Below are 22,236 nucleotides of genomic sequence, written 5' to 3' on the forward strand. Positions count from 1 at the left end.
ACGAGAATGGTTTGAAACTCATTTCGTATAAGGACGCAAACAGTTTCATAAATAGAACTTTATTAGGACAAGGAAAACATTTTCATTGGTTATTTGTGATCAGTTAATTTTGAGCCTCCTGGATGAGAAGCCAGTAACACCCATGTTTTCGATAGCGTATATCGCGCCCGAACTGAAAGCGTTCAACTCCAAGTACTTCTTCGGCAGGGAGTTGGTAGAGGAACCCACGTAGAGGGTATCGTTCTTAGGCCCGCCCCACTCCAATCCCGTAGGCAGATGTATAGGCAGGGTAATGAAACTTTTCACTTTGCCTGTATTTGAGTCAATATCCAGTATCTATCAAGTAGAATATGTTGTCATCCAGGAAAAATGATGTCAAAGATACTCACCGAACTTCCGTTGTATAAACTCAGCGAAAGACTACCATGTGTTCCCACTACGATGTTGCTGACTTTGCCACGGGCTTGTCGGTGATCGGCAAGGTCAAACAACTTTTCACTCTTCCCTGCATTCGACCGTTAATAATCCCTTTTGACCGAAGTCGTACAATAACACTCACCCAACTTGTAGTTTTCCTTATCGAACACGAACTTTTGAATGGTATTCGATGGGTAATCTACTAGGTAAAAGTGCTCGTCGTCTGGCGAAAAAGCTATGCCGGTCGGGAACGTCAAATTGGAGAGTTTCTTTTCGATTGTCACGGTATCGCCTCCTTGGAACGTTAACGCATAGAGAGATCCTTTACCTTTGGCAAAATTGTAACCAGGACCTTCTTCCAATTGATAAGTACCTACACCACATAGACGTCATTTATAGAAACTTTTTAGCCTCCACCAATCTGATTGCAACTACCTAACCAAAGCTTCCCACCCGGTCCTACTTTCGCTTCCGCAGGTTCATCTTTTTCTTCGAAGTTTCCATTTTTCTTCATATTTTGAATTTTTCCTGTGTTGTTTTTCTTTCCATCCCACTCTACCTTCAATACGTCACGGTCTGCGAGCACTACCAACTTGTTGGAGCTACCTTCTACTGACACGACGGCACCTATAGACTTTTGAGCTGGAAACTAGGGGCTTAGTCTGGAACACGTGGACGTCTATCTGGCGCTTACCCAACTCGATAGATGTTACGTTTCCGGTTTTGTAGTCCCATTGATATATCGTGGGCTTGTTTAAGTTCACAGCATAAAGTACTTGCCTGTCCTGGTCCCAAAACGGGAGATCAGTGTTTTCGGCGCTGCCTGTTATCTGGCGAACATTAAGAGACTTGATGCTAAGAAGAAAGAGAACTTTCTTTAAAATGCATTGGAACATTCTCCATTGGTTTTGGTTAGGACCCAATGATCGCTACACCAATCAATCAAAACTAACCAAAACTTACCAATAGCCATAAGGAAGCACTAGCAGGAGGATAGTCGGCAATATCGATAGCTTCATTTTAGAGCCACGAAGATTTTGAATGTCATATTTTTGACACCCAACCATATATAAGTCCACTGCTGGATCACGTCACACGACAAGCTTTAAATCGCCTGCGGCCATACTTAATCATGGTGATTAGCTATGAAAACCTATCGTATGTTATCTACAAAAGTCATTAAGGATATCAGTAGGTTAACAAGCTTTGTGTTGCTATGATATTTGAGTTGTTGCAATAAACATTTTCGCTAATTATAATTGCTACCGGGTCTTAAATCGATAACTGTGAATTTAAATGAAACCCAATTTATTTAGTTTGTAACCAAGTTTGCCAACAGTTAAATATTTCAAATTACCAGATTGTTTTCAGTCATTTATTAATTCACTACTGCTAAAAGGTCATGGTCGCTGACACCTCCAAAGTAAATAAAAAAAATTGTTCTTAAGCAAGTTTTATTCGCTATCATCTACATTTTTATAGGTCATATTTATTTGATTTTAATCTTCTTCGATGAATAACCGGTCACATTCCCTAAGTTTTCGATGGCGTATAATGCTCCAGAATTAAATGCATCTATCCTCAAGTACTCCTTCGGTAGAGAGTTGGTAGAGGACCCGACGAAGAGGATATTGTGTTTCGGCCCACCCCACTCCAATCCTGTGACCAGCGGCATCGGCAGGGTAATGAAACCGTTCAGCTTGCCCTTGCTTGCATCGATGTCCAGTATCTATCGGGCCAACCAAATCATCAGCCAAAAGAGACTAACTCTAAAGATACTCACGGCACTTCCGTTGTACAAACTCAGTCCCAAACTGCCTGCTGTCCCTACGACGATGTTGTTAGCTTTACCTCGGGCTCTAGGGTGGTCGGCAAGGTCAAACAGCTTTTCGCTCTTCCCTGCGTTCAAACATTAATAGTCGATTTGTCCAAGTTCGTAGAAAAACGCTCACCCAGCTTATGATTTTCCTTGTCGAACTCGAGCTTTTGGATGATGTTCGACGGATAGTCCACAAGATACATGTACTTGTCGTCTGGCGAAAAAGCTATGCCAGTTGGGTACGTCAACTTCGAAAGTTTCTTTTCGATAGTCACGGTGTCGCCTCCTTGGAACGTTAACGCATAAAGAGATCCTTTACCTTTGGCAAAATTGTAACCGGGACCTTCTTCCAATTGATAAGTACCTGCACCACATGGATGTCATTTATGCCTGCCTGATTGCGTACCTACCTAACCAAAGTACTTTGCACAAAACTTCTGGATTGCTCCTGCGTGGGTTCTTTTCTCCAATGACTGATTCCCATATTGGTGACAGGCAAAGACCCGAGTCGCGGTTAAGATTGTTAGATTGTTTATATCAATCTAGTTGGTATTTTTCGTCCGGTCTCTGTAATGTATTCTTTGCCGCATATGCATGGAATGCTGTAAACTCCTGGCATCGCAAACGGGATTTTGTCTTTGACGGATCGAAAATGTTGAGAGATTTTTGGTCAATCTGGTTTTGACGTTATATTTCTTTAGAACATTTGATATGTGGTGACGTGGACGCGATGACTGGTGATAATGGAGAACCCATAGTTCAGGCAATCATTTTCCTATTAAGGTGAGAATGTTTGGTTTTATATTCTCGGATTTAAATATATCAGAAATGATGTTGAGACTTTCATATATAAGCAAAAAGCCAACAGAATGATTGGCGAAACGTTAGCAAGTTCGACCAAGCAAAAACCCACGCAGGAGGAATCCAGAAGTTTTGTAATAAGTATTACAATGGTCTGTGGAAGTTTTTTTGAAAAATTACCTAACCAAAGCTTTCCATCAGGTCCAACTTTCGCTTCCCCGGGCTCATCTTTTTCCTCGAAATCTCCATTTTTCTTCAATTTTTGGGTTTTTCCGGTATCGTTTTTCTTCCCGTCCCACTCTACCTTCAACACGTCACGGTCTCCCAGAGCTATCAATTCGTTGGAGCTACCTTCGACTGACACAACGGCACCTATAGACTTTTGTTCTGGAAACAGGTTTGCTTAGTCTCAATTGTGTCGACTTCTATTTGGTACTTACTCAACTTGATGGAAGTTACGTCTTCAGTTTTGTAATTCCATTGGTATATTTTCGCCGTATTCAAGTTCACGGCATAAAGAACTTGTCTGTCTGGGTCCCAGATGGGCAGATCTGTGTTTTCGGCGATCCCTGTTATCTGACGAATGCTAAGGGATTTCATGCTAGGAAGAAAAACAAGAGACTTTCTTTGTGCTGAAGCTTTGGAAAGATCATTTACGGAAAAATCTAGGTTCACGTATTATTGTAATAACTTACCAGTTACCGTAGGGCAGCACTAGTACGACGACCGCCAAAAGACCAGTTTGCTTCATTTTAATGCCGATAACTCTTTGGGCACTTTTTTTGTCAACAATATATAAGCAAGCGTAATTAGTTTTAACAAGGCAATTTAATTACTATTTTGTGGTATAATCGTCAAATTGTTTCCATTGGCCTAATAGCTGGTCTTACCACCAATTTCTTTGTAGATAACCTCGCATTTTAATTGGACTTATAATTAGGTGCAATTCATTAACAGTGGTTCGAAAATTCATTTATTTTTATTCTTCCACATTTAGATTTCACGAAACAATTACAATACTAATGGAGTAATTATAAAACATTCTCTTTTAACTGCACTTCATTTGCCCTGAACCCTTTCACCCCCAATCCGGATATGGCGAAAACAGATCCCGCGGAGGGTTGCTTCGCCAGCCCCTCCACGTCCAGGTGCAATTTTGAAGTTGTGGCGTAAAGGACGTCTATCTCAGGACCACCGAAGCATACCGATGTCACGTACTCCACTGGCATCCTCAGGATCTTCAGCAGTTTTCCAGTGTACGAATTCACTTTGATTATCTGAATAAAGTCGACTTGATGCAGGTTAGCTGTGCTAGGGGCGATACGTACTGATTGTCCTCCAAAAAGGGCAACCCACAAATTGTCCTCCGTATCTATCGTCATGCCATCTGGTATGCCTTTAAGTTCTTGGTGACTGGCCATGTTGAAAAGCACCACTCTGTTGCCTGAAAATTTTTAATGAAATCATTACATCGCGTCTATCAGTGGGTTCGATTTTCATCTGGAGGGCAATATGGTAGTCTTTTTTTGTTGTAACAATTTTTGAATTACCAGCAGCTCTACAGCTGCTGTTGATCGAAGAACATTTGCCAGGTGCTCTTTCGTTTTGTGGACTTACTAACACAGCCGGTGCCGACTACAAAATCGTATTTGTAAACCACACGCTCTTGACTATCAATGAAGAACATATATTTATCATCGCTGCTCCATGCAATGCCGTTGCTGATACTCGTCCTGCTCTGCTTTTCTTCGTACAAAGTCCGTTTCTTCAGAGCGACGCGAACCCGGTAGAGGGAGCCACCCAGTGGGGTCACGCCGAGGTCATCTCGTCTCGTCAAAGTTCCTGCAAATGTAACCTGAGCGTACAACACTGGTCCCGCCGAGCGTAGCGACAGAAAAATGCTCTATCGATTCACATACCCAACCACAAATTTCCATTAGAGTCAGCTTTGCCGTCGTTCGATTGATTTTTCGGTTTGTGGTCCTCTATTTCCAGCAACGGGGTGAGAGTTCCGGTGTCATTCTCCGTCCCCGCCCATCGGAAATGGTACAGGCGCCTATCTGCGGACACTACGAATTGGTTTGGCGCATTTTTCATCGGTATGACGACACCGACGCTTGCGGATTCTGCGGATAATATTCAGTGGCGTACAGGATCGATACCCCAAGAGGATTTTCTCACCTAATTTATGCGAGGCGAGATGGTCAGTTTTAGAGTCCCATCGGAGTACTTTGGCTTGAAAGGTATCGACGAAATAGAGAGAGCCGTCCCGGTGATCCCAGTGGGGGGCTTCGGAGTGCTCCAGGGGCGTCGTTATTTGTTTAATTTCGACCGTCGTTGTGCTGAAATAAAAAAAATCGAATTTCTGTGTTTATTATGTTTTTTTATTTATGGATGACGTTAGGTGCACTGACATAAAGTTGACAATTTTATTAATACCAAATTGAGTAATAAGCTTTAAAAACATGGTTGATTTTGAATACATACATTTGATTATAAAAGCGTAAATAGCAACAAATAAGAAGTAAATAGCAATATTCTTCTAGTTTTTATATACATCAAAATTCATTATTAGAAAGTAAAATGCAAGAATCAATCATCTCATATGCATCGAGTTTTGACATTTTGCGTTGATACTTGCCAGGAAGTAAAATATAATCAGGAGTGATCGAAATATTAAAATATTGACTAGACGTTAATGAATTAACCCTCAAGTAAGTTGCATTCTGCTTACCGTAAGCAAACTGGACTTTAATTATTTGAAAGTACTAGGAACAGGACTCGAAATAAATAAAGAAAAGACTATTAAATACTTTGGTTAGGTGTAATAGTTATAGAAATTTAAAATCCTTGAATGTAAATTTAACGAATTTGACTTTATAAAGAGAAAATTAGTTAGAGTGTACGAGGTGTGTTCAAAAAGTAGGTGACTTTTGTAATTGGGCCTGCTACAGTTTGCAGGTTTACTTTTTTTGTGAGGCAAAAGGGATAGACGTGTACTACATTGAAGTTATGCGCCATTTGCGAGAAGCAATACGAAGTAAACGTACGGAATTGAAGGAAAACAATTCATAGATTTTGCATCACGATAATGCACATGCTCACTCACAACTTTTTGGCTTTATGGTCCCCTGCGACTTTTTCATGTTCCCAAAACTAAAGAAACCCATGAAAGGAAGGAGGCTTAGAACGATTGAGCTATTCCAGAAAGTACTTACGAGAAGTAGCTTAGAAGATTGGAGAAAACGTTGGCATCATTAATTTTGATGAATTAATCAATATTTTTTGATAAAACTTAAAAGTCAACTTACTCTTTGAACACAACTCGTATATATAACGCGTTGATTGAAAGTTTATAAAGGTGTGCTGTGGTCTGCTCGAATCTTTAAATGACGTTTAAAATTATATATTAAAAGTCGTATTTCTTTTTAGCCTACTGTGCTTCAGATACTCCTCTGTTTCATCTTTGTTTTACTGTTTTCTCTAATTTAATATTTTTATAAGCTATTTCAGAAAGGCCTGGAATAATAAAGTAGGACATTCCGTCCAGTTCAGTTCCGTTTTATTTCGGTACCTCTCGTAAGTGTATTTGTCCCATGGACCAATAATATTACGATTGGGTGTGTATTCCTGATAATTTATTTTTAATATAAGGTAAGGCTACCTGATACTAATTTTTATTCTGTTAAAATAAAATTCTTTGCCTTTTGCCTTAAGTACACCGTTTTCAATGATGGTATATAGGCAAAAGTCATAAATTGACCCATTATGGTCTGTAATACGTTCAAAGATTTACGAATTAATTTAGTAGCCTAGATCCTTGCACTTATTGTTTGCGATCTAGGAGCACTTAGTTTCTATTGACAAAATTCTCGACTTAATCTTATCAGTTTCTAATAGTTCTCGCTGTGATGGTATTCCACGCGCAATTTTCAAGTAAATACTTGACTTTCTCACTTCGTAATTAAATTTCACTTATTTTGAACTAGTAGCTTCTCCATCTCCATCGTTAATTCCTGTTTAATTACTGGTGTAGTCTGAAATAGGAGCCTTTTAGTCAGACAGGGCAATAACTTGTGGAGTGTACATTATAAGAAAATATTTTACCTATTACTACGTCATTAAGAAACAGTTTTCCATAGATCTCTGACGTTTATATTAGTTTTTAGCTGTTCATGCATACCTGTATGTAGGGGTAATCATAAATTGCAAAAGCGAATCCTCTGTTAATTTTTCTACGTAAACAATGTAGATAAAAGAAAATATTGGTGCTTATAATCATAATTTAGCAACTTTTGCACTAATTTGGCCACTTTTGCAAGTCTAAATGGAAATAAAAGGTTTTTGAATATTGTTATTTGTGTATAAATTAATAAAATAAATAAAGGGGAGAGTAGTAGTACTCTTTCTTTATAGTGCGGCAATATTTTGGTATGGACCAATAAATTTTGTGATGTTCCGCCTGGCATAGTCCCGTTTTCTATACAAAAGTTTTACAACTAAACGCGAAACTCTGCGGCGTTCTCTCCGTAAATTGAAGGTGGAAAACAAGGCGGAAAATCGGAAAAGTAGCGGCACGCGCTCCTCTAGTTATTTTCTTATTTCCGAGTTTGACCTATTTCCCTCGGGTCAGCGGAGTCGACTTGGGAAATATCACGGCATCGCATCTTAATATTTTATACGCGGCATATTAAATCATTAATAAAAAAAAACTTACCGGGCAGGCATTTTGGACGTGAATTCGAACTACGCGGCGAATACCCTGGCACGTCCTTTTAAACGAAACCAAAGGATCGTCGGCGAGGATGTCATCATCCTTAATTGGCCCGTTAATCTTTTATTTGTTTACTATTGCCCTATTTACGCAGGATATATTCCTGCATCGTTCGTTCTAAATCCTTTTACCATCCTTGGAGCGTGCAAAACAGATTACGCTTATCTTTATTGTGACAAAAATGGCCGGAGTTGCAATTGCAACTGGCAATTGACACGAGAGTCTTCCTCGCTTTTAATTTTGCCACAAAGAGATGAAAAATTTGTATTTTTCTCAGTAAACCTAAAAAATTGAATGCACCCGATTGATTTTGCTAAATAAGATCAATAACGGTGGTTGATACCATATTAAGATAGGAAACATTTTTCAAAGAAACTTCCACAGGCTACTGTAATACTTTTTTTACAAAGCTGTCAATCGCCTCAGCAAAAACCGACGCAGGAGGAATCCAGAAGCTTTGTAAAAAGGTTCGGAAACATTTATTGGAAAATACCAATTTCACTGGCAACGATAGTTTTTACCGTTAACTGTTAAGTAGGCAAAGTTGTTTTGACTATAAATTACATAAAAATCCCCTTATAAAATAACACGTTTGGTTGACAACAAAAATTATAATAAATGATTTTTATATTTCCTAATAGGTCTTTCAAAAAACAATATAAAAAATCTAGAGCAATCTAGCTTGGTACAATAGTGCAAAGTAAACGTTAAAAGAAAACATTAACTTTTAAGTAGGCAAAGTTATTTTGACTACAAATGAACATCTTTTGCTGAAAAATTCCTCTCAACATTTTAAATATTAATAACAATAACGATAAATTACTTTTATATTCACTAATAGGTCTTACAAAAGACAATATCCAAACTATTTGGGTATGCTATCGTCTGGCGCAGTATAGCTTTTAATCAGCTACTCCACTGATGCAGTACATGGCACAATTGTGCAAAATAAACTTTAAAAGAAAGCAGTCATTTTAAACAGGCAAAGTTGTTTTGACTACAAATTACATAAAAGGTCCCTTTTGCTGAAAAATTTCTCTTAATATTTTAAATATTAATAACAACAATTATGATAAATGACTTTTATATTCACTAATAGGTAAACCAATATCCATACTTATTAGGTATGCTATCGTCTGGCGCAGTCTAGCTTTTAATCTGCTACTCCACTGATGCAGTACGAGGCACAATATTGCAAAGTAAACTTTAAAAGAAAACAGCAATTAAACCCCGAAGGTCATAATATAAAATTTGACAAGTACTTTTATACTGAGTCTTAAAAGTGTTTCTATTTATGTTCAACAATTTGTTAGGTGCTGAATTGGAATATTTCACTTTTGAAAGTTGACACTCCGATTGTGAGGCATTGCTAAAAACTCTCTACCTTTTACACTCCTCTGATGGACCTCAGGCCTAAAAGCTACTCGTTGTGGAATCGTTCAGAGTATATCGGGATAATCTATAGTTTTTATTACAATCGTACAAAAATGGAATATTCAACGATTCTCCATTCTAAGACATTCAATATGAATAAAATTGCGAAATATGATGGATAATTTTCAAACGTCATACACAGAATGATTCAAATCGACAGGGCAATTCGGAAGTTGTAAAATGTAGATGATTAAGAAAAAACTTTCGTTATACAATTTTATTTAATCGTGTCTGACTACAACTTGTGACTAGAAATTATTAGATATTGTTCATATATCACTCCATTTTCATTGCACGTCCACGCTAGAAGGTGCTTCATTGTCTGGGATTCTCCACATTCACACGTTTCTTCTTCCACGTATCCCCATTTTAGGAGGTTGTTCTTGGATCTCCCCATTTGGCACCGAAGTCGGTTGAGGATTTTCCAGGTACCCGAGTCTAATTCAGAGCCTGCAGGAAGTTTTTCTTTTATATTCCAGGTTGGGATGTCGTTGATTGCTAGGCGCTGTTCCCATTTTGTCTCCTTGGTAGCAGTTTTAGAGGCTGTGAGCGGCTGTGCAGATTGCATAAAGCCTCGCCTTGATTTCAGTCTGGCCGCTGCCGGAATACCTTGGTACATAGGATGTCTGGGGTCTTCACATTGTCTGCTTCGTTCGGCCATGGAACGACTGGGTTTGCTCAGTGTTGCAGTCTGACTGAGTTCCATTCTATTTGTAGTTCCCTTCTCGCCTGTCAGTTATTGAGATGGAATAGCGTTTTCGCTGGATTTGGGCGGAGCTGATTTGATCTGTAATAATCATTCAGTCTTGATAGGGATTCTGTTATCTGCTTCTCTATCTCTGTGATGTTTTTTGACTGGCAGGTGATAGCTACGTCGTCGGCATATATAAAGCTTCTTGTTAATGGGCCTATTGGTTGGTCGTTAGTATAAACATTGAAAAGCACTGTTAGATAGCATTGTTTTTATCACTTTCGTCAGTTGGTAGTCTCCTGTCATTCTTAAAATTTTTTCCAGTAAAATTTTATGATTTATGATGTCATATGCCGCCGTTAGATCTATAAAGACGGCCCCCGTTGTTTCCTTTCTCTCAAAGCCGTCCTCAATGTGTTGGGTGAGGCTTAGTACCTGACCGGTACAGGATTTCCCAGGTCTGAATCCTGTTCGCTGCTCAATTAGATGGTTCTCGATTTGGGGCCCATACTTGTTAAGTATAAGGCGTTCGTAGAGTTTGAAAAGGGAGCACAACAGTGACACCGGACGGTACCTTTTAGCAAATATTTCTAGTTTACAGGGTGTAGAATTTTTTTTACTACAATTAAAAAATTGCTACGTTTATAATAAAAAAAACACGCACATATTTACCTAAAATTACTTTTAAAAAAAATTATTTTCTCATTTATTTCAAAAATATAACGGCATGAATGAATGTGATATTTATAATTCAAAACTGTAATTTTAGTCACTAAAATAATTTTAACAAGTTGCAAGTACTTTTAAACACTGATTCTCCCTATGAGGCCCTTATTACCAACCCACAGGAATGCAAAAGCTAATGACTAAATACTTGAGAGTAGTTCCTGGCCCGTACAAATCGCCAACTCTCAACCGCAATGCATGCAATCTTCCGCCTTGCAGATTTAATTAAATTTTCAACCTTTGACGCCGGAAGGCTCCCTGAATTTTCTATTTCCGGTGTGCCTTGTTTTAATCGAAAACGTCCATAGGGAGAGGGCCGTATGGTCTTGTTCGTCAATATAAAATAGCGTTCATAGAAATGTAAACTTTTGACTTAAATTCCATTTTTTTTAGAAACTACTGATCAGATAAAAAAAAGATGCTGTTTGAAATTCAGTTTAATATGCTTTAATACGAGTTTAAATTGATTAAAATTGCACGAGTCAAATTAACTTTTTTTATTACTAACAGCAAACAGGGTTATAAGCTCTGGGATCGAGGTTAGGGTACGAATTCTCCGTTTTAGCTCGTCCCATAAATGTTGGATCGGATTGAGGTAGGGGCTGCATGCTGGCCACCCCATAACTCGAAAACCGACTTCTGTAATGCATTCTTGCCCTATCCTTACGGTGTGCGGCATAGGATTGCCATGCATAAAAATAAAATCTTCTCCAATGTAGTCGACATATGGTATTGGTATTGGTATTGGTATTAAAGGGGGGCGCCCTCGCGGGCGTCCAAGCACTTAGGCCACCAGATGGGCCCGTTGTACCCCCAGGCCGCTCTAGAGGGCGTCCAGAATGCCGCCCCTCCTGTAGAAGGTCAGCAACTCCTTTAGCCCAATACCGTGCACTGAGTCCGGATCGATCAGGGCCGTTCCGAAGACTCCCAATCTTGCCCATGTCAAGGCAGGGCACTCGGTGAGCAGATGATACGGGGTCTCCTCCCCTTCCATGCACCACCTACACTCCGGGTCGTCTCCAATGTCGACATATGGTACCACGTGGTTTCACCTGTTAAACCTGCTGCCCCTTGTTCACGGGCGTCCCTAGGGATGAAAACAGGGTCGGTCCCTGCGTCCATAAGGACTCCGTTCTTCATTGCAATATTCTGCAAATCGCTCTCATGGTGTTCGGGACACTTTTTTCGTAGGTCACTACCAAAAAGGCATATTCTGGTCTGATCTGAGAACAGAACAGACCCCCAATGGTCCAATATCCAATTCAGGTGATCCCGTGCAAAACATAGGCGTGCTTGTCGATGAGCTGGACCAATTGCAATTGTTTTTGGGGCCAGGTTATTTTCCTTCAGTCTTCTTCTCACCGTTCACTCATAGCCACTCTTCGAACGTCAAGAAGCACTTGAACCGCATTAAGGTGACGATTTCAATAAAGCGGTCATCACGAGCCGTTGTAATTCGCCTTCTGTCTGTTCCAAGACGCCTAGCGCGTGTCATATTCAGTTGTCGAGAAACAGCTCGCTGGCGAAGTCCACTTTAGATTAAAGCGATTACTTGAGCGGTTTTTTGCGGTGTAGTATAAACGCTATCCAAATGGTTAAAAACGAATAATGTGATAATTTCAGTTTGCAAAGGCGATTAATTTAAGTCTATAACAAGTATGTTACTATCACTATAGCTATTGCATGAACACATTCCATTTGTTTAAGCGTAGCTACGCGTATAAAAGATCAGCATTCTTGACAAATTTAAACTAATACTAAAGCGTATTCCTCCAAGCAGCATGTCAATTTTTTGAGTCAGATGAATAAAAATCAAAAATTTACAGTGGGCCGATTTAAATGCACCCAAGTTTAGTTAAGCAAAATGAACAAAAAATCTAATTTTTTACCATTCGAACTCTACTCTATCACGTGTTTGGCGACGAGAAAAGTGAACGAAGTTCAAATATACTCGTAAAATATTCAGCAAGTAAATGTCAAATTATTATCTTGGAAGCGCCCGTCGATCGATTTAGTACGTCCGTAAACAGTGAAGGCGGAAACTTTCTCTCGCGTCAATCAGTCAGCCGAAGTGACTTCGTTAGCCATTCACCCTACTATGCCGAGTGAAACGCCAGGTGGACCAGAATTGGCGAAACCCTAATACAAACCCGAAGCTCGGGATAGTTAAAATATGTTTTTGTCTCCAGATGGCGTTTTAAGACCCAATCGCAAAAGAATTATTGGAGACTTTGTTCCCTTATTACATACAATGAAACCCAACAATCAAGTGAAAACCGCATCTCAATGTCTTTGTCCTAATCTAAAATATGAAGAAAAGAAATGAAAACTCACGCGGTTTCGTGTGGTAAGGGAACGCAATGTTTTTCTATCGTACTCCTGCGGACCACTATGAAACTTTCGCAAAATAGATGTAATTTAATTGTGTATGCACCTTGCATAAATTGTCCTTCACATCTGGTCGAAGTTACAGTAAACATCGCTAAATATTAAAATTTGCACAAATAATACCGTTGTCGAATGATAATTTTTTCAAATAACTCGCGCCCTGTATAATTGACGAAACCTGAACACAGTTTACGATACTGTTCAAATAAAATTATCCCATCTTTAACGATTTTTCATTTATCGCCAATAATTTACCCAGAAAAACGGTAATTTTGGTCTTTTACATTTTTTGCCCATAAACGACACACCCTGTACATGAGTCAAACAATGTTCGAAGTAGAGGTTATAGCCCTGGATCTTCCACGTTTCCTGGTAAAAGAATTTTTTGAAAATAGTAAATGGTTTTCGAGAAAATAAGTTTTTTCTGAAACCATGCAGTGCCCAGTAATAATTAATGACGTCATCGCGTCTTGACAGCCCCCGAAATAGCGATTTCAATACGTATTTTTTCAAATATCCCGAGCAGCGAAAACCGCAAATACTAAAACTGTAGCTCTGAATGCGGCCTATGACACTGAACCTATTAGCCATATTTTTTAAGATTTTTATAATTTGAAAACCCTGTATATAATTTTGCCGATAATGTGGACACGGATTTTTACTTCTCCGTTAAGTTGATATCTGCCAATTTAGGACACTTAACACATTTCTTGTTTAGCACGGAATATCGGGGGGGAAAACCTTTAATACAAAAGTTTTTGCTGTCTATACGAGCTTTATCGCAATATAAAAGAATGTGAGATCTGAATCAGTCTTTCAGTTATAACCAATTTTCAATAATAAGGGGACCCATTTTTCAGTTTGTTTGAATTTGCGGCGCATCCTGTATATTTTTGAAAAATTGTGAAAAATAAAAGTTTGTGGGGCCGTATCTTCTGCGTCTTCTGGCTCAAGATTTTTTTTTGGTCTCGTAAACGGTTTTTGAAAAATGATGTTTTTTGTAGGCTCTTGCACACGCGATTTTTATTTTTTTTAGAATACTTCCCGACCTTCAGCCCCCACATTTTCAATAGCATTGGGTAAAGCTGCACATACGTACCAAATATGAAGTCGATTGCTTCAAATTTCTGACACTTATCGTGTTTCATGGCAATGTCCAAAAAACAGTCGAAAATCGCGAAAAAAAGATGGATACCGGCGTCGGATCAGCGCCATTTCTCATAAGCTTATGTGCCTCGTGGAGGGTTAAAAAGGAGATAAATTTCAATTTTGTAGCTCCAACGGTTCGAAAGTTATTCAGGAAAAACCAAAAAACGAGAACGGAGAACGGACAAACAGACAAAAATAAAAAAAAATATTTCGACGGTGATCATTTCTGTACCAACGGCGATCCCATAGGACCTACCGTTACCGAGATAAGAAATTTTTCTACGAATATAGATACTTTCGAAAAATTCGATTTCATCGATTTTCGAAAATAACAAGACGCTACTTCTCCACCAATTGATTAATTTGATTTTTCGACTGCCTTTCATAATAACTTAGCGTATTGTTTGGCAAATTATGAATAATTGGACATTAATTCTAACTCATAAAGTGTAAATAAAACTGACCAAAATTCATGTTTTTATTTTAGTTTAAAAAAAAATTATTCATATTTTAGGTTAAGCTAAAGATATTTATGAGGCTCGTTGTATTTTCTATTGAACTATGTTCCAATTTTACATAGACAAAATATTTGGTACTCCCTTTAGTTACATTAAAATAAGTTAACTATTTCGATTTCTCGTTTCAAAAACCTCCAGATGTCGATCTTCACGTTGCTACTGCCAAAATTATTGAATACTTTCACACCCTGCGCCTCGTAAACTAGCAAGGTCTGTATTAAGGTCGTTTTCAGTCACCCTATATTCAAATTACTTAAAAAAATCTGTTAACAAAGGATCAAATCTATTAGCAATCGTTAAAAATAAAATAAAAATTGACGACAACTCGTAAAATTCCCAAAAATTAACATTTTAGACCATTATTCTTTTTGAAATTATGTCAACGCCAAACGCCATCTCTTGGCAAGGTAAGCAATCGCAATCGCCTCACTCATAATAGAATTGATAGAATAGAAAAAAACCTTTTTTAACTACCCCCAGTTTATTACTACGCGTTAAGTCTTTTTGGAGTTATCAATATTTATTTTCGAAAATGTTCGAACACCCATCACAACTCTCCTTTCAGTACTGAAGCATGAAGCATTGATTTGAATCTGTCTTTAAAACATTACTCACACTTACTCTTTGCCCTTACTAGAACACCCGGTAAATTTCGATTTTGAGATTTTTTCTAACTCTCTCCTAAACGCCCAGATTCGAATACCAACATTTTCTCAAGAGACCATTGTCATCTTTTACCTGTATTAACATGCATAAATTAAAACGCAGTTCTATGTTTAAGCATTTGTATATTTTAAAATAAAACCATTAAAACTACCGGCGCTCAGTTGTTTAGCACGACTTCGAAATCGGGCCTGCCCTTGACCCCTAAACCTTCGATGGACAACACCGAGCCCGCCGAAGGTTGTTGTTGCACCCCTTCTTCGTTCAAATGGAGCCTCGAAGTCGTAGCGTAAAGAATTTCGAGTTCCCCTCCACCGAAACAAAGCGAGGTCACGAACTGCACTGGCATCGGCACCACTTGGAGGAGGTCGCCGGTAACCGGGTGCACTTGGATGATCTGCAACGCGAGCTCAACCAACGTCATCGAAACCTATCCCCACCCCATTTACCGCTGATCCGCCGAATAACGCGACCCACAAATTTTCGTCCGTATCTATAGTCATACCGTCAGGGATGCCGCTCAGCTCTGAGTGATCGGCCAGATCGAACAGCACCCTCTCGTTGGCTAAAATTTATTAAGTCAATTTGGTCCTTCGAGCCGGATGCGCGGCACCTACAGATTACGCTGTCGCCGTCAAAGTCGAACTTGAAGACCTTCTTCAGAGCGCTATCGATGAAGAACATAAACTTGTTGTCCGAGCTCCATGCGATGCCATTGCTGATGCTGGTCTGGTTCTCTTTCGCTTCGATCTCGTCGTGATAGTCCAAGGAGATTTCTATGCGGTAGAGGGAGCCTCCGAACGAGGTCACGCCAAGGTCGTCGTTTCTGGTCAGAGTCCCTATCGAGAGTAGGATCTAGAGTAAATTCTGGTAGCACCATTGCCGTACCTATCCACATGTTCCCATTAGCATCAGCCTTGCCGTCGTTGAACTGGTTATTCGGTTTCTGCGGCTCCACCTCAAACAACTCAGTGGCAATACCCGTATCGTTATGGAACCCGTCCCATTGGAAATAGTAGACCAACCTGTCTGCCGCCACTATGTATTGTTCCGCGGTGTCCTTAATGGGGGTAATTACCCCAATAGATTTTCGATCTTCTGCAAGGCGATCGTTAAACCAAAGTTAACTCCAAAATGTCGACTTACGTAATTTGTGGGATGTAAACAATTCTGTTTTGGGGTCCCACCTCAGGATGGTCGCTTGGAAGGTATCCACGTAGTACAACACTTGGTCTACCGGATCCCAGTGTGGCCCTTCAGCGTGCTGGACCGGAGGGGTTACCGGAGTAATATCTAGAGCCAATGAGGTCGAAGTCACAGCGACCAAGAAGATAATGCTGATGGTTTTCATGACGGAAAATGCTGTTGAAGTGGGTGTGAGATTAGTTTTAGTTTACTTGTTACGTTTATTATTGTTTCTAATTTGATCAACTAACAACACCAACTGCATGTGGGATGTTATTAATAAAAATAGAGCAATCCGTACAGGAAAGCCCTCATCAGATATCATAACTATATCCATCGTCCCATTTTACGCTTGCTGAACTAAGTTTTAATGAAGTTAGGGAAATCATAAATAGTCTCAAAAATAAAAATTCATAAGCACGCGGTGAATAAAGTCAACACTTTTTCAAACATTTCAAAAAAACCTCTAGTAATATCAGTATTTAAAAAAGGTAACCCTGATGTTGTTGAAAATTATCGACCTATATCTCTACTTCCAATTGTTCGAAAGATTATAGAGAAATGTATAGCTAAACAACTAGTTCAATATTTTGAAATTAATGGCATTTTTAATAATAAACAGTTTGGTTTTAGAAGAAATAATAACACTGTGTCGGCCATTCTCAATTTAGTTTCAGACAATGCAGACGCATTCCAGAATTGGCAATATAACACTGTATTATTTTGTGATCTCACTAAAGCCTTCGACTGTGTCGATCATGGAATTCTTCTGCGCAAGTTAAAGGCTTATAATTTTTCAAATAGCAGCCTTAGTTTGACGCAATCTTACCTTAACAATAGATTCCAGGTGATTAAGTACTCTGGGGTGACATCAGCCAAAAGTGAGGTGAACATTGGAGAGCCCAAGGCTCAATTTTAGGCGCATATTATTTTTAATATATATAAAAGACCTTTCCCATGTGGTTTCTAAATCTGTTTACACACTTTTTGCTGATGAGACAACTGTGTTTGTTTGTGATGATTCATTAGGAGACACGTGGGAGAGTTTCAGGATCGCACAGGAAAAGGCTGAACACTGGTTTAGTGCAAATAAATTAGTTTTAAATAATGATGGTAGTTTTTTCAATGAGAAATTTAAGTACAATTAATTTTAATAAACTAAATACCAGATTTCTTGGCATCTATATCGACCCAAAACTTCAGTAGGACTCCCATCTAGATTTTGTTGCTCAGAAACTGACCACTTTTTCATCCACACCTCCTATATGCGATCTTAACATGGGGCCATGATGCTGGCAGGCACCGTTTGTTCAGATTACAACGAAAAGGAATTCGAATTATTAGTGGACTTGGTTATCTGCCTTTCGACACTTGGAAATTCTTACATTGCCCTCGTTGTTTATCTTAGAAAATCTTTTATTTGTAAAGAAAAATCCGCATTTATTCCCCACTTGTAAGGAATTGCATGATCATCAAACCAGAGGTCGGGACAAGGTGGTTATGACCTACTGCCGCTTGGAGACGTGTCTGACTGGTCGAAATTATTGGTCTGTTAAGTTTTTTTATGCGCTTCGAAATGCTCTTCGTAATTTACCATTTGAAATTCAATTATAATGTACCAGGTGCATTTTAAGTATATGTTATTTTATTCCTTTTTGTTTGACGTATGTAATAGTAAAAGTAATGTCTGTAATAGTAACAATAATAAAGTATTCGTATTCGGATAAAGTTGATTTACCAAAATAATGATGAAAAACGTCTCTTTAAGTAAGGCGAATATTTAAATTTCAAACATGCTTTTTTAATAATAGCGAATATTACGGAAAAACGTGCATCGCTACGTGTAAAAAAGAAAGTGGTAGATAGACAATAGATAGAAACGATACAGTAGGGTGTTTCATTTACAAAATCATAGAATAGATCATTTCAATTTCATCAAGTTAACCTCTAACGCGTATGATTATATTAACGTCCACTTACAAATATGAAGAGTTGTAAAACAAAACAAAAAAACGCTTTTTGAGATATCTTGTATTTTATGAGTTTCATTTAAAAAATACATATGTTCTTTTATTCTTTTTATTGCATAATTGATAATATTTTAAAAATTTTCGAATTGTGCTAGATAAGGAGTCAGTCAGTTAGTCACGCTATTGCTTGGAATGAAATATTATATGAGTTCTTTGATTCCGAATTATCAATATAAATTATTATAGTTTTGGTTTAATCCCGTTTAAATTTTTAATAAATAAATAAAATAGATTAAAAAAATAAGTAGCGAAAAAAGTTAAACAAAAATTACAACTTCGGACATTTCAGTTATTTTACCGCACTGGTTTGGGGGCAATCGGATGCTTTCGGAGATATTTCCCACGCTTTGAATTTTGACGTTTGTCATGTCAGTGAACGTATTCGTGTTGTTTTGGGAAAATGTACCCAAATACGCTTGATAATGAGGTAAACGGCATTTGACTCACGAGTTTTTTTGACACGAGCGGAGCGCAGCGTGGGAAATATCTCCGAAAACATCTGATTGCTCCCAAACCCGTGCGGTAAAATCCCGGAAATGTCCGAAGTGGCTCGGATTCGTGGGAAACGAAACTGACGTGGTAAAGCGACGCTTCCTGCACGCTAGATCGGTGCGTAATTAGGTATTTTATAGGCGGCAGCAGAAAAACTTTTTAAGTCACTCGTTTATTAAACACAAAATCGTGAGTCAAATGCCGTTTGCCGCAGTTGTTGCATAATGTACTATTCCATTTTTATAATGAAACGATATAAACCGCCTGAAACGCCTATCTCAAGATTTTAATACTCCAAAACTATATCTCAAACGCAAAACATCGTTAAATAAATGCATTTTTAAAACCTAAGTGAGTTAAAACATTCAGGGCTATATTAAGTAACACTTTAGGCTCTTCAATAACAATTATAGGTCAAAAAAATTAATTAAGGACTAAAAAAATTTCGTATAGCAGTACACGATACAATCAAATCATTACTATTACTATTATCATTCGCCTTTCAAATTTATTTTTTATTGTTAGTTGCATGATGTCCATTTTTAAAAAAAGCACGAGATATTGAACTGAGGTGGCTTTTACAAAATTTTATATTTTGACATGACAATTGTTTCTCGATCCTACAGAGTTATATCAAAGACAAGTCAAGGAAGTAATTACTAACTCCACACTATTTAGTGACAAAGACAAATATTTTTTAACCATTATGAATACACAACGGCCGAAATTATATTCTTTAGTTAAATTACTTAAACTCTCAACAAAATTAGTAAATATTTTAAAGTTCCACACAGATTTTAATCCAAAATTTGCAATAAAAAATTCTTTTGAATTAATCAACAAAATTAAAGATATCAAAATCCCTTCTAACGCAACACTATTGTCTTTTGATGTACAAAATTTATTCCTCAGTATTCCCCCTATGGATGTCATAGGTTTTGTAGATTTCACCCTAACTCGGAAACATGTTAACCCATTGGTGAAACAAGATTGATTAGATTGCTTAATCATTTATTTTAAATTTAATGGACAGATTAACATCTCTAAGGGAGGTTTGATTATGAGAAACCCACTTAGTCCTTTGTTAACCGAGATTTTTATGGATAATTTGGAAAATATCATACTTTTTCTATGGTGATATAGATACGTGGAACGGACAGACATAATTGTATAAAATTCACTATCGAGATTGAACAGCATAATTCTATCAATTTTTGAGACTTAACCATTTGTCATAAACCTTCACACATGGACACAGTCATACATAACAGCCCAAATCACCCTTATGCACAGAAAATGGCTGCATTTCACTCTTTTATAAACAGACTTCTTAATACGCCACTCTCAACAGAAAATTACAACAAAGAACTTAATATTATAACTTAATAAAAAACAAATTGCACTGAACAACGGCTACAATCCGTCTATTATAGATAAAATTATAAATAAAAAACAAATCCAGACAACAGTAAACACTATTTATCCGAAACCCTAAAACAGAACACGAACAATTTAAGGCAATTACATGCATAGGAGAACCTAGTGAAAAAATTTCAAAACATTTGTCAAGATGTGGTTTAAAAATAGCTTTCAGGACTAACAACACAATAGGAAAATTTTTGAAAAACAATAAAACGATATGTCGAACACATTTTTGACGTCAATTTTGATATTTTACATACAGCTACAAAAAGTAGAAAATTAAATTTATTGGAAGCCATGGAGATTAACAAAATGAGACCTTCAAATGTATTGCTTAACGATCAATTAAATTTAAATACCTCTCCTTTATTGAACTTAAATTCTCACAACAACATTAATTAAGGTTTTATGGTCATTTTTCGGTATATGTAGCATCTAGTTTGTAAATATTACATTTGGTAAAGACACGGTGTTGTCAAACAATTCTCATGATAAAATATATAATTTCGTGAAATTCTGAACGAAATACGCAATCTGGTCCTAGAACGAATTTTTACATTAATGATTAATCAATGTAATACTTACTTTGTGCGTTGTATACGAGCTAATTTTTCTTCTCGTCAGGCGCTATTTATAATATATGCGATAAAAATTAGATTACCTTATTTTTGAGAGCCCCTTTGAGCACCGCGCACTCAAATTTTGTTATTTAATATCGGTTATCAGCCTGTAACCAAGCTGGATTAGCTGCAAACTTTTTTTCCTTGCCTGGTAGTAGCTAATTTAATTTATTTTTTAAGTGCCCTTACATTCCCCTATATTCCTATGCGATTGATTAAAAATCAGGTCAAATTATTATTTTAAAACAGCTCGTTGAGACCTTTTTTTTTCTATTTTCGTACGCCCTCTCGACTTCCCCACTTGGCCCCCAACCCTTACCGCTCCTGTTCGAGTAATGTTTTAAAACTCGTTTGTAGGGAGTAAGAGGAAACCCGTCTCGATCCGCCCCGCAAGCTCGCCAAGAGATTCAAGGACGTGCCTAAAAATTGATTTTAATTTTTAAACACAACAGGAAGGAGGCTCGTCTCTTATCTGGACGTCATGTCGTGGGACTGAATTTTGTCACCCAACGGGGCAGTCAGGCGAAACGAATGCGACGCTACAGAACTAGAAAGCTCATCGTTGTTATTGCCAAGGTAAATTAACTTTCCATCAAACGAAAATTTTGGAACAGATCCAGAATAGCAGCCCGCGACAAAGCGTTCGTTTGTATTTTTTCGAAGTGCAATGGCGGAATTCCTCGAATTGCTTATCGCCTCCTCATTGTACAATTTAATAGGAAACTCTCGAAAACAATTGCTTTTTTATGCGTATATTTTGGTGAGCGTACACAGGAAGATCGAAATAACTCTGTCATATAAAAGAAATTGGAGATAGACTACTCCAAAGGCAAAGCAATTTTTCTTTTCTTCTCTAGTTTTTGAACCGACATGTATAATTTTAACTGGATCTGCCACCATCTGTTGCATCAAAGTTTTTACAGGTATCATTTTGGAGCTGAAAATATTTCTTTTAGATGCTTTAGTCATTTTCATTTCTAAAAAATATTGGGTTTGAGTAAAAGCTGGGAAGTTTACTAATAGATTTGAACACAATAACAATAATCTGTGTCTACCGCTGATTGAGGCTTACTCGGAGGGCCATCTCTATCACGATGGCGTAGAAGT

The 22,236-nt window shown here is 37.9% G+C and overlaps 5 protein-coding genes across 8 annotated transcripts in view; 1 reads left to right on the top strand and 4 right to left on the bottom strand.

Moving 5' to 3' along the window:
* Positions 1-22,236, top strand: part of LOC132702616 (ankyrin repeat and death domain-containing protein 1A-like) — a 114,342-nt gene that overhangs the window by 76,068 nt on the left and 16,038 nt on the right. For 3 of the 4 annotated variants that reach the window (XM_060671378.1, XM_060671380.1, XM_060671381.1), the window contains exon 2: positions 21,487-21,705. The gene's annotated coding sequence lies outside the window, so the exon portion shown is untranslated. The remainder of the gene's footprint in view (positions 1-21,486; positions 21,706-22,236) is intronic. The other variant, XM_060671379.1, reaches the window with a different exon arrangement.
* Positions 50-1,520, bottom strand: LOC132702214 (regucalcin-like). Its single transcript, XM_060670715.1, has 6 exons — positions 1,381-1,520; positions 1,112-1,272; positions 853-1,059; positions 560-790; positions 390-505; positions 50-336 (listed from the first exon to the last, which is right to left on the bottom strand). The coding sequence occupies exons 1-6, from the start codon at positions 1,482-1,484 to the stop codon at positions 100-102; spliced, it is 1,056 nt and encodes a 351-aa protein (XP_060526698.1). The 5' UTR covers positions 1,485-1,520; the 3' UTR covers positions 50-99.
* LOC132702125 (regucalcin-like) lies at positions 1,862-3,847 on the bottom strand. Its single transcript, XM_060670571.1, has 6 exons — positions 3,733-3,847; positions 3,478-3,638; positions 3,218-3,424; positions 2,370-2,600; positions 2,201-2,316; positions 1,862-2,146 (listed from the first exon to the last, which is right to left on the bottom strand). The coding sequence occupies exons 1-6, from the start codon at positions 3,786-3,788 to the stop codon at positions 1,907-1,909; spliced, it is 1,011 nt and encodes a 336-aa protein (XP_060526554.1). The 5' UTR covers positions 3,789-3,847; the 3' UTR covers positions 1,862-1,906.
* Positions 4,003-7,773, bottom strand: LOC132702287 (regucalcin-like). The gene is made up of 6 exons (XM_060670832.1): positions 7,755-7,773; positions 5,219-5,379; positions 4,957-5,163; positions 4,655-4,879; positions 4,366-4,481; positions 4,003-4,314 (listed from the first exon to the last, which is right to left on the bottom strand). Exons 1-6 carry the CDS (start codon positions 7,763-7,765, stop codon positions 4,069-4,071), a joined length of 966 nt encoding a protein of 321 aa, XP_060526815.1. The 5' UTR covers positions 7,766-7,773; the 3' UTR covers positions 4,003-4,068.
* Positions 15,539-21,101, bottom strand: LOC132702620 (regucalcin-like). Its single transcript, XM_060671385.1, has 6 exons — positions 21,095-21,101; positions 16,527-16,742; positions 16,269-16,478; positions 15,998-16,219; positions 15,830-15,945; positions 15,539-15,777 (listed from the first exon to the last, which is right to left on the bottom strand). Exons 2-6 carry the CDS (start codon positions 16,729-16,731, stop codon positions 15,541-15,543), a joined length of 990 nt encoding a protein of 329 aa, XP_060527368.1. The 5' UTR covers positions 16,732-16,742; positions 21,095-21,101; the 3' UTR covers positions 15,539-15,540.

Source organism: Cylas formicarius, unplaced genomic scaffold (assembly GCF_029955315.1).
Source record: "Cylas formicarius isolate icCylForm1 unplaced genomic scaffold, icCylForm1.1 PGA_scaffold_5__7_contigs__length_24384050, whole genome shotgun sequence".
NCBI lineage: Eukaryota > Metazoa > Arthropoda > Insecta > Coleoptera > Brentidae > Cylas > Cylas formicarius.

Coding starts and splice junctions, on each gene's coding strand:
- LOC132702214 (XM_060670715.1), bottom strand. CDS start 1,484: ATGGTTGGGTGTCAAAAATATGACATTCAAAATCTTCGTGGCTCTAAA. Junction 1,273..1,380: donor GTGCTTCCTTATGGCTATTG/GTAAGTTTTGGT, acceptor CTTTCTTCTTAG/CATCAAGTCTCTTAATGTTC. Junction 1,060..1,111: donor CGTAACATCTATCGAGTTGG/GTAAGCGCCAGA, acceptor CCTAGTTTCCAG/CTCAAAAGTCTATAGGTGCC.
- LOC132702620 (XM_060671385.1), bottom strand. CDS start 16,731: ATGAAAACCATCAGCATTATCTTCTTGGTCGCTGTGACTTCGACCTCA. Junction 16,479..16,526: donor GTTTACATCCCACAAATTAC/GTAAGTCGACAT, acceptor ATCGCCTTGCAG/AAGATCGAAAATCTATTGGG. Junction 16,220..16,268: donor TAATGGGAACATGTGGATAG/GTACGGCAATGG, acceptor TACTCTCGATAG/GGACTCTGACCAGAAACGAC.
- LOC132702125 (XM_060670571.1), bottom strand. CDS start 3,788: ATGAAGCAAACTGGTCTTTTGGCGGTCGTCGTACTAGTGCTGCCCTAC. Junction 3,639..3,732: donor GTGCTGCCCTACGGTAACTG/GTAAGTTATTAC, acceptor TTTTCTTCCTAG/CATGAAATCCCTTAGCATTC. Junction 3,425..3,477: donor CGTAACTTCCATCAAGTTGA/GTAAGTACCAAA, acceptor ACCTGTTTCCAG/AACAAAAGTCTATAGGTGCC.
- LOC132702287 (XM_060670832.1), bottom strand. Junction 4,482..4,654: donor AGTCGGCACCGGCTGTGTTA/GTAAGTCCACAA, acceptor AAAAATTTTCAG/GCAACAGAGTGGTGCTTTTC. Junction 4,315..4,365: donor CCCTTTTTGGAGGACAATCA/GTACGTATCGCC, acceptor GACTTTATTCAG/ATAATCAAAGTGAATTCGTA.